The 11559-nt window shown below is 35.3% G+C and overlaps 2 protein-coding genes across 2 annotated transcripts; one reads left to right on the forward strand and one right to left on the reverse strand.

Moving 5' to 3' along the window:
* The first annotated feature begins 1698 nt into the window (after positions 1-1698).
* Positions 1699-5057, forward strand: LOC117344512. Its single transcript, XM_033907273.1, has 4 exons — positions 1699-2160; positions 2540-2684; positions 3011-3271; positions 3851-5057. Exons 1-4 carry the CDS (start codon positions 1837-1839, stop codon positions 4723-4725), a joined length of 1605 nt encoding a protein of 534 aa, XP_033763164.1. The 5' UTR covers positions 1699-1836; the 3' UTR covers positions 4726-5057.
* A 138-nt stretch (positions 5058-5195) lies between these two features.
* LOC117344514 lies at positions 5196-7212 on the reverse strand. Its single transcript, XM_033907274.1, has 2 exons — positions 6823-7212; positions 5196-6528 (listed from the first exon to the last, which is right to left on the reverse strand). Exons 1-2 carry the CDS (start codon positions 7182-7184, stop codon positions 5388-5390), a joined length of 1503 nt encoding a protein of 500 aa, XP_033763165.1. The 5' UTR covers positions 7185-7212; the 3' UTR covers positions 5196-5387.
* Positions 7213-11559: the final 4347 nt, after the last annotated feature.

Consider the following 11559-nt stretch of genomic DNA (forward strand, 5'->3'; position numbering starts at 1 on the left):
TTTTTAAAAAAAAACAGATTATAGTTTATATAGAAATGTTTATTGCTTCCATGAGAGATAGTCATGTATACACAAGTGATATAATAAGAAAGATAAAAATCTATACAAAATCAATGGGGTCATGAAAAAAAAAGAGATATCTTGAGAACAAAAGTATTTGATTTAACAAAGTATATTTTACATAGAATTTTACTGTAGGAATTGAATGTTTACCAACAGGTATTTCAAGTTATGCACAGCCTTTCAGTTTTCAGAGTTCCAGATATATAACCAGTTTGCAATTGACTTCAGACAAAAATTCAGACATTATAACATACCAAATTAAACCTGCCTATATGACACCATAGCAGATAGCTATAACTATGTATATATTCTAAAATTAATTCAATGTACAAAAACACTTGAGTGAAAACTGATCTAATTTATTTGTGAAAGTGAAGAGTTATGTTCAAGCAAGAGAGTGAAGAATATTTCAACCTCTGAGATTAAAGATCCTATTTTGATTTATTATATTTAAAGAACTCTACTTACCTGCGAGACTAAGGATAATATTTTGATTTAATTGAAAAACAACTTTACCTACCTGTGAGATTAAAGATCATATTTTGATTTAATTGATAAAGAGCTACTTACCTGTGCCACACATCTAAAGGGTCATCACTGCTATATATTCTCAACTCTGCTTCAAATTCTCTGTGAATAGAATTGTTTATAGGGATTTTTTTTATGGGCCTCAATCAATAGTAAAAGTTTTTCAAAGAGCTATTTATTTTAGGGTGCTACTTTCAAAATGATAACAATTTACCATATTCATGAGAATTTTTAAAACATACCCAGGCCATGACGAACCCCCCCCCCCTGACTTTCATTTGAATTTTTACATAAAAGAATTTCAGAAGTCAAATCTCACCATTTTTCAGAAACACAAAGGGTTTATAAATACAAATTGTATATGTCCAACAGATATCTCCATCAAAGGAATCAAACAAATTGAAATCTCCATTTTGGGGAAGCAAAAACATTTTCTCAAAGTCTACCTCACTCAGGGATTCTGATACCAAAATTGTCTGTTTCTGAGAACACACTGTGACACGAGATGATGTATTTTTTTAAGGAGTATGGATTCTAGTTAAGATAGACTTACAAAATGTAATAGTCAATGCAATAGTGAAAGTAGTGAAAGCATTTTTTTTTTTTAAATCTTCTCGATTTTACCAAGATCCAGCATGACTCTACAAACATATCATTAGGACAAATGCCATGACCGGAATCAAAAACAGCTAACGCGCACCACGGGATATGTAGATAGCTACTGATATTAATATAGTGGCCATGAAAATGAAAAAAAAAATCAATTTATTAAATCCTTATATGCTAGTAGTGGTCAGAAGACAAGGTCGAACCTTGGTCTGGTCATGCCTTTTCCCACTCCTCTTACACTTCTGTATACTTTGAATGGACTTTCAGAAAAAAACTTAGAGAGGTTCTTTCCATTTCTATGCTTGGAAAGGCTATGGGGACTGCTTCAACACAAACTCTGTTATAGGAGGTAACGGGTCGTTTCAGGCAAAATTCTGTTTGCCTCAGGTTGTTTTGCCCTAATTTTTCATATTTTTTTTTTCATCAGGTGGTATATATTTTTTGTATAAATTATTAAACAGTTATTAAACAAATCAAACTTTCCTTTCTTTTCAATAGCTCTGTTCCGGGTTGCGTCCGGATCTAATCGGTTCCGACTTTAAGCACGCCGGAAGTCACGTGATTTCATTAAAAATCTAGGCATGCCTACTTCCGGCGTCTGTAGCAACGTACAGAATATCGTCTGCTACATATAGTATGCCGTCGAACAAGCATTGGTGCGCTGTACCCGAATGTAATTCAGACGGAAGGAAAATAGGTAGATATGGTTTTATGCAAAATGTTCAGTTTTTCCCCTTTCCGAGCGGTGAAAAGAAGCCCAAACTGCGAAAACGATGGCTTGACCAAATCATGAGAAAGGACTATGAAGCAAAACAACACCACCGTGTTTGCTCGCTCCATTTCATTGACGGTAAACCAACTGATGACCATCCAGTCCCTACACTCTTTGGTAGAAACAATTATGGAAGACCCAAATCAGAGAGGAATACTTCTTCCATTACAAAACGACAGGCTGCAGAGGTTAGTATTTACAATTTTGTAACTCCCATTGCTTTACATTGTAGATACAAATAAATTAATATATAGTTTACATCTGCCATACATGTACACTGCATACATGTTTATCAGAATCAGAATGTACATCACTATCTTGTGCAAGAAGAAGTAATAATGATACTCTTACAGCATATACACGTAATTCACTGCAAAACTTTTTTCTGAAGTACCATTTACTTGTTGTTACTTTATATGGCTTGTTGACTTCAATTCAAAGCATTCAGTGAATGGAAATATGATACAACTATTGATCTATCTAGTTACTATCAGTTAAAAGTAATAAAAAACTACTTGCCATATTAACAAAAATAATAATTAAAAATCCATTTGTTTATTTTCAAAGGAACTAGAATCTGATCCATCCTATGAAGAAATTGACTGTCCAAGTGAAATTGATACAGTGTTTTCTCCTCCATTTGTCTGTACTGTTGAGGTAGAAACAGATGCAGTGGATTTATCTGATGATCATTCATGCTTCATATCTAAAGGTTAGTTATTATAGTGGGTTCTGTTATAATTTCAGTATGGTTAAAACCAGCAACATGGCCATGTAAACCTCATACATATTTTTACTGGCAAGGCCATTGCACCCAAGATTCAAGATATCCCCACCTAGTTCTTAATATTTTTTTCAAAAATGTTCAGATGTGTCATGTTTATATAAACAATTTATGTACTCAGTGTTAATGACTTCATTTATACCTTTTTTTATCATTATTTGTGTTAATGACTTCATTTATATCATATTTCATCATTATTTATTAAAGTGTTATTATATGTCATTATAAAGGGCATTTATTTTGTATTATTGTAGATATATCAGATGACCACCGCTACTCGGTGAGACAAACACTTATATCAGACAGTCACACATCCAGAGATGCTGCTGTCCAAACAGACTTGTCAATGTTCGACATACAAGACACTTCACAGAAACTTGAAGACCTGGAACAGAAATTGGCAAATAAGGATACCCTTTTGAGGGATTTATTTGTTGATAAGGTGACCAGAACAGATGAAAGTGTAATGCAATATACAGGCATACCATCAAAGGATTTGCTTTTTGGACTGTTTGGTTAGTAAATTAATTTGTATTTATTCAGTCAATCTTGTAAATATTGAAATTGTAACTTAAATTACACTGATCCCCATAATGCACATGGATATTTTGATAATTAATATATGGGTAAATAGCATTGTATGCTAGTCATTGGATCCTTATTTTAAGTATATTTATGAAATAGTTGCATGTATATTAAAAAAAATAGTGAACTTAATACATTCTTACAAACTACTTTGTATACTCATCAATGCATTAGTTTTACTAAGCATGAGTTTCTGCTGACCAAGACATCATAATATATTCAAGCATTAATATTCTTATGTCTAATCTAGGCCTTAACAAGACATGTATCCATCAAAGCATCTAAGTCTGGTGTCAAGGTTAAAAGAAATTCAGTTTCACACCATTTAAAGGAGCAAATACTAGTGATACTATGCGTAGCATTCAAAGGAATGATTGAATCTCACAGAAACTTCCAACAATGTATGAGTTATTAAACAACTTAGTATTATATTGTTGGTCTGGAGGGTTTGATTATCATTTGATTTTATTTTTTATATCTTCTAAGTTGTGATTTTGTATGTGATATAGGAATACTAAATAGATCTTCTCCAACTCTGAAGTACTGGTGTGGTCAAGGAGCTACTAAAGAGATGCCCAGCTACCAAGAGAATCCCCAGAAGCAAAAGAGTGGCCCAAAAAGGAAGCTTTCTCGGTTTGAGGAGTTCATTTTGACTTTAGTAAAGCTCCGTCTGGCATTGCTGACCTTTTTTTTAGCTGATATTTTTGGAATCTCGAAAAGCAGAGTCTCCCAAACATACATCACTTGGATTAACTTTATGTTTGTCATTTTCACTCCATTATTGAAGTGGCCTTCATATAAACAAGTGAAAAAGTTTATGCCAAGATGTTTCAAATTACTTTTTCCAAAGACAACATGTATCATTGATTGTACAGAATTTTTTATTGAAAAACCAAGATCACCATCAGCACAAAGCTTAACATATAGTTCTTACAAACAAAGGAACACTTTCAAAGCTCTGATCAGCATTACTCCATCTGGCTGTATTAATTTTGAGTCAAATCTATGGAGTGGTAACACATCTGACAAATACATAACAAGAGAAAGTGGATTTTTAGATAACATCAAACCTGGAGATGAAGTTATGGCAGACAGGGGTTTTTTGATAAGGGATTTATTATTGGAACATCATGCTACTTTGAATATCCCACCTTTTACTCGAAAATGTTCTTGGGGTAAAGGCAAACGTCTCAATGCTAGTGAAATTAAGAAAACACGAAATATAGCCAAACTTCGAATTCATGTGGAGAGAGCGATTGAACGACTGAAAAATTTTCACAGTTTGTCAAACACTATGCCCTTAAGTTGTAAGCCAGTTGCCAACCAGATGTTGAAAGTGTGTTCTTTCCTTTGTAATCTGCAGCGACCTTTAGTGAAAAAATGAGTATAACAAGTTTACCATCAGTCAGTCTGTACCAGAACTACTACTGCATCAATTTCATATTACACCATTTAATTTAGCAACTACATATAATTCATTGTATTATACAGGTGTCATCATTTATAATACAAATTGACATTTTTGTTACTTGAATTTTATGATTTATATATCTGGACATTTAATCTTAGACAAGAAAACATTCTGCTGAAACCAATATTATGAGCAGATTAAGCCAGTATTAAAACTTTTAGATGTTTTATGGATATCAAGCTATAAAAATACTTCAAAATTGACATGGCAAGAAGCAATTTATTGATTGGATGGTTTTGAATCAACAACTTATAATTGCAATTGATGATTTGAAGATGAACAGTAAAATATGATGTGAATATTTAAAATGAATTTTTCTAGTCATTTTGTTTGCTTCATTCTGCTGCACAGCATTATACAAGTACATGCTTTAATAAGCTTTTGATCCATTAAGATAAATTTCATTAAACACAATGTGAATACCATGACCAGATAATTTTGATGTAGGTTACTGCAAGTAACATTAAAATATCAATATAAATTTTCTAAGACATTGATCAGTAGCAAATAATATCCTACATGTACATTTCCCTCTCATTATGGATCTTAGTCACTTTCTTACTAGTTTTTAATCACTATTGCAACAATGCCCTTGCAACATACTTGTTCCAAAATCTTTCAGATTTTTCAATGATTTGTTCATAAACAGCTGGGTCAAAATAGATCCTTTCCACAGAAAACCCTTTCTTTGTGTAAAATACAAAGTCACACCAGTTGATCTTACACACTCCCATCTGTCCCTGAATCTGAATGTACCAAGGGGAATCAGTTTTCAAATGGATGATATTTGCATCATCACTGTACAAGTGGTAGTGGGGATCATCACATACAGTTTGAGGCGTTGAATCTCTAAATGAATATGAACATTTCACCTCTAATAATCCTTTCCCACAACACTTACAGCACACAACACCATCGGGTGAGGCACCCATGAATGGATGTTCAGCATCAATAAACAAACCACACTCTCTGACTGATGACGTCTTGTGGCTAGTGGCATACTGTGTTGTGTACAACGACCGTGCAATAGGTTCATGATCCTTGCCAAACTTGAGAACATCTGGACCACTTGACCTCGAGAACATAGCTGGTGGTTGGGGACACATGATTTTCTTCACAATATAGTTATCATAGTTTTCATTAAATCTAAAGTGCATCACTGAGGAAAATATGGAGGCTGTCACACGTCCTGTCCTATAAGCGAACCAATCAGGATTATCAGCTTGACCCCTGGTCATTTCTTCAATCCTGTTCACAGTTTCTGCACCAGAGTGTGCTGAATTAACTTTTGAGGCTAAGGCATTTACATCATCACCATTACCTTTCAGAGTTTCTGCAATTTCCAGCAATGTAGGTGGGAAAGTTTCATCATCTAAACTGTCATCATCATCACTTGGTGGATCCAAAGCTTGTAAAAGTACACTGTTACTCCCCTTACACAAAGTGAAGATCTCTTTCTCCACCTGTCTTTTTGACAAACACTCTGACCTTACTGTGGGATTGTAGTTTTCAGCACTAGCAGACTTGGGCTTGGGTGTTACCTTGTTTACACGGATATCCATGTCCTCAATCTCCAACGGTGTAGTTGTTTTCTTGGGTTTGTCCCACACACAAGCAACATCTGTACCAACCTCAGTGCTCCTGTCTTGATGTCGTTCGCAGAATGCTGACATGGCAAACAGCAAAGCCACACAATGCTTACATGTACCATCATCACTGAAAAAACAAATATATAAAAACATTTAATTTCAATTAACTGGAAATAAAACTATCAACGTAGAATGGTACATAAATACATTGTTCATACTGATGTATGTTGATCAATTTCCTCTTGTATTTAAGTTCTTGCATATATTAATCAATTATTTGTATATCATACACAAATCCTTGTTTTAATTGAACAACTATACTATTTTGCCATTACTATACTGCGGTAATGGCTGTGAGCTACAATATAAATGTAACTTGGTTACATGCTCACTTATTTGACTCTATTTAAAATGTACTTACGCAACACATGTACAACCACCAGATTTCACATGTCCGTCCTGCTTTATAAGGAGCCATGTAGAATATGGTGTAGCACTTTGTCTAGTCTCTGGAATACAGGAGGCCTTCACATACATGTACGACCCACTGTTTGGAATGGCACCGAGACACACTTCACTGATGTGATGATCAAGATACAACTTGTAGCCACTGTCACTTTTATAATTCTTCAACCTTGTTTCAGACCAACCACAAACTTTCATGAAATAAATCAGAATGTCACAATACTCCACGGTAGGGATAGATGTAAGATCTGATATCCACTGTACCTGACCGACGTCATCTAACACAATCCCGTCGACGGTTCGTCTCAAGACGTCCATATCATGATAATCATCACAGGCAACAACCTCTAAGTCTAACTCCTTCGCTAGCGAACACAATCTAACCAAATCGTTCTTGCGATATAAACAGCATGAAATACCTCTCTCTTGTAAATATCCCTTCAAATCCGGCACCTGGAATCCGTCGAAATCCATTAGAGACGATATTTTGTAACACGAAAGTTGAAAGCGGTGTAAACGGTAAGGAAGTCGGCTCAAACCGGAAGTTTACATGCCTAGATTTTTGTTTCTATGGGGACCGTTTTCTTCCTCCACACAAGAGTTTCCACTAACCCGGAACAGAGCTATTGCAATGTAATGGCGATTGGGTGCCGTAGGTCGTGAGTTCGAGGCCTGGTCAGGGCACGAGTCAAAAAGCTGTCTTCCTTCATCATTTGTGTTACTATGTTATATATAATATATAGCTTAGAAACACAAATGACGAAGGAAGACAACTTTTTGACTCGTGCCCTGACCGGGCCTTGAACTCACAATCTACGGCACCCAATCGCCTAGCCAGAAATATCCGCAGCCTATACCGCTGCGCCACATCGGCATTCTTAAAAAAGAATGTTTCAATGGCGCAGTGATGGTCGGCCCGATACCCTGACATGATCATTGTGGAAGTGTGGCGCAGCGGTATAGGCTGCAGATATTTCTGGCTAGGCGATTGGGTGCCGTAGATCGTGAGTTCAAGGCCCGGTCAGTGCAAGAGTCAAAAAGTTGTCTAAGCTATATATCTATTTATTAGCACAATGTATCATATACACTATGTGTTGGTGATCCGAATATATAGATTTGAATTTCCTGTCGTAGTTGTACCGAGAGAAATATATGTTATATATAATATATGGGGCAAAGAAGTAATTCAAACAGTGTAAACAATAAGGTTTGTTAAATTTTCGAGGCAATCCGCCCCTTTATCAAAACTCTGCCGTTGGTCGCATAGCGTTCTAGTGTTTGAACATGATGCAGTCACGCTAGTATCCGCCTTTGGCCCACGTTTGCCGAAGGGTTCATTGTGGTTTCTCCAGTTACTAAAACATTCTTATTGTATTTTATTGTATTTCCAGTACTTCTTATATATATTATGTGATTGTATTTGTGATTTTTTGTGTTTTGATAAAGGGGCGGATTGCCTCGAAAATTTAACAAACCTTATTGTTTACACTGTTTGAATTACTTCTTTGCCCCATATAATCATTACAAGTAATTCGTATCCTCCATACATTTATGTGAGGATCCAGTGTTATTTGGATTATACTGTTCATATTACTTCTTTGACCCTTATATATAATATATATATATATACAGCTACAATTAGGCCTAGCTAAAACATTTAAGCAAAAACTTGACGAAATGAAGGTTATTGGTAACTTAAAGCTACTAAAAGGAAAGTACCAAACAAGGTTTCGCTCCAAAATTTTAGTTTTAGGGCAAAACAACTTAGGCGAACAGGATTTAATTAAAGGCGAAACAACTCGGAACCATTATAGGACAAAGTTACCATTACAAAATCAGAGGGCTACTCCCTTTGCAAACAGAACAAGGACTACATTTGGTAAGGCAAACCCTAATTATATATTGCAGTCGTGCTTTAATAGTATGGTAAATCAGTATTTATAGAGTGTTCTGCAGTCATGCTTTAATAGTATGGTAAATCAGTATTTATAGAGTGTTCAGCAATCTGGTAGCCATGCATGTTGGGAGAATTTTGGAGCGTTGTCAGTGTTGTAAAAAGTACCCCAGTAAAATATGACGTAATAAATAGGGTGAATGCAAAGCGCTAGACTATGCCTATATAACTTCTTTAAATATTCGTATCTTTAAAACATTAAACATTATATTGTGAAGAGAAATTAAGCTTAAAAAATTATTGGTGTATCATTTTTCTTTTATTTAGGTTAACTTGGGCGCAAAACATGGCATTTGGAATTTGACAACGTTGTCCGAAACGAGGTGAACAGTTCGACATTCCAATGGGTTTAAAAAATTATTTATTTACGTTTTGTCAGGCAAACTAAGGGATGGGAATTATGGTTCAATTTTTGGCACTTTTCCACTTTGAACAATAGCCTTGACCAAAGAGAAACATTACTGAATATGACACAAATATGCAAATAAACACGGAATCGGGATCACCCTTAAATGACTACATTTTGGCGGACAATTGATCATTTCTTGTTTTGTAAACACTAAACAGAAGCTCACTGTTTTTGCTGTCGTAGATCTGTTTCTGGCTGCAAAGCAGCCGTCAAGCGCGATATATTTCTGCCCTGTCGAAGTGGTTGTACATTCTCCTTGCTAAGCTCCCAGTCGTCAGTTTCAGAAGCCATGATGAACCTTCCAAAATCTGTTCCGAAATCTTGTCAAGTGTATTACTTTAAAATGGCCGCCTTGCGCATGCCCAATCAATTTTTTGTAGATTCTAACATTAAAGCGGACACGTTCTGCATTTCCGGCATTTCTGAAGCGAATGTGTCAGAATTGATATGTATGTTATCATAAGCTATATATCTGCTTTTTGTTCGTTTAGAAATGCACTTAAGATTTACTTAACTTTTTGAATTAAATAAATCAATATTCATACACTCAGATAAAAAAAACAATATTAATACATTATACAATATTCAGCAACCAAGCACTAGATTACAACATATATTTATACATATTTGAAACTTACATTAAAAGTATTTTGTGATTATTATTGAATACGTTTTAATATATATAAATTGTTAACAAATTAATGTGTACAAGATATTTTATCTTATCATTTTCAGTTGCTCTTTCCGATGATAACCCTTAAAATATGGGTCCTTCATATTTCGAATCCATCTGTCCACTTCTTTGTCATCGCACACAAAATTACGTCTTGTACATACTGTATTGTTTTATGAGTTGAGGAGAGCATCTCGTAGCCCTAGTGCTGACTTTGTGATCCTCATTAAATAAATAAAGAATTAACAACCTATACCAGGCGTCTTTCCCATAGGTTGAGAACGGTTGAAAATGACTGTAAGAACCCTATTAAGAGCTTCACAGGAAAGACTAAGTAGACAAATTGTCTTTATTGAGTGGCAGGTCATCTCACAAAAACGGTATCGAACTTACTAGGGCACGTGGGGTCAGTTTTCGTTTGGGTAGGGTAGGGCAGAGACCTATATATACTAAAGTCTCTGGGTAGGGGTAGGGGGGTATATGTCGTAAAAAGGGAAGGTAAATTCACTTAATGTTCTGTATAAAAGGCTATATAGAGGGAAGGTAACTTCACTTAATGTTCTGTGTATATAAGGTCGTATAGGGGGAAGGTAACTTCACTTAATGTTCTGTATATATAAGGTCGTATAGGGGGAAGGTAACTTCACTTAATGTTCTGTATATAAGGTCGTATAGGGGGAAGGTAACTTCACTTAATGTTCTGTATATATAAGGTCGTATAGGGGGAAGGTAACTTCACCTAATGTTCCGTATATAAGGTCGTATAGGGGGAGGTAACTTCACTTAATGTTCTGTATATAAGGCTATATAGAGGGAAGGTAACTTCACTTAATGTTCTGTATATAAGGTGTTATAGAGGGGAGGTAACTTCACTTAATGTTCTGTATATATAAGGTCGTATGGGGGAAGGTAACTTCACTTAATGTTCTGTATATATAAGGTCGTATAGGGGGAAGGTAACTTCACTTAATGTTCTGTATATAAGGTCGTATAGGGGGAAGGTAACTTCACTTAATGTTCCGTATAGTATAGGGGGAAGGTAACTTCACTTAATGTTCTGTATATATAAGGTCGTATAGGGGGAAGGTAACTTCACTTAATGTTCTGTATATAAGGTCGTATAGGGGGAAGGTAACTTCACTTAATGTTCTGTATATATAAGGTCGTATAGGGGGAAGGTAACTTCACCTAATGTTCCGTATATAAGGTCGTATAGGGGGAGGTAACGTCACTTAATGTTCTGTATATAAGGCTATATAGAGGGAAGGTAACTTCACTTAATGTTCTGTATATAAGGTGTTATAGAGGGGAGGTAACTTCACTTAATGTTCTGTATATATAAGGTCGTATAGGGGGAAGGTAACTTCACTTAATGTTCTGTATATAAGTTCCTATAGGGGGAAGGTAACTTTAATTAATGTTCTGTATCGTATAGAGGGAAGGTAACTTAACTTAATGTTCTGTATATAAGGTCGTATAGGGGGAAGGTAACTTCACTTAATGTTCTGTGTATATAAGGTCGTATAGGGGGGAGGTAACTTCACTTAATGTTCTGTATATATAAGGTCGTATAGGGGGAAGGTAACTTCACTTAATGTTCTGTATATATAAGGTCGTATAGGGGGAGGTAACTTCACTTAATGTTCTGTATATAAGG

The sequence above is a fragment of the Pecten maximus genome, chromosome 16 (genome assembly GCF_902652985.1).
Source record: "Pecten maximus chromosome 16, xPecMax1.1, whole genome shotgun sequence".
Classification (NCBI taxonomy): Eukaryota; Metazoa; Mollusca; class Bivalvia; order Pectinida; family Pectinidae; genus Pecten; species Pecten maximus.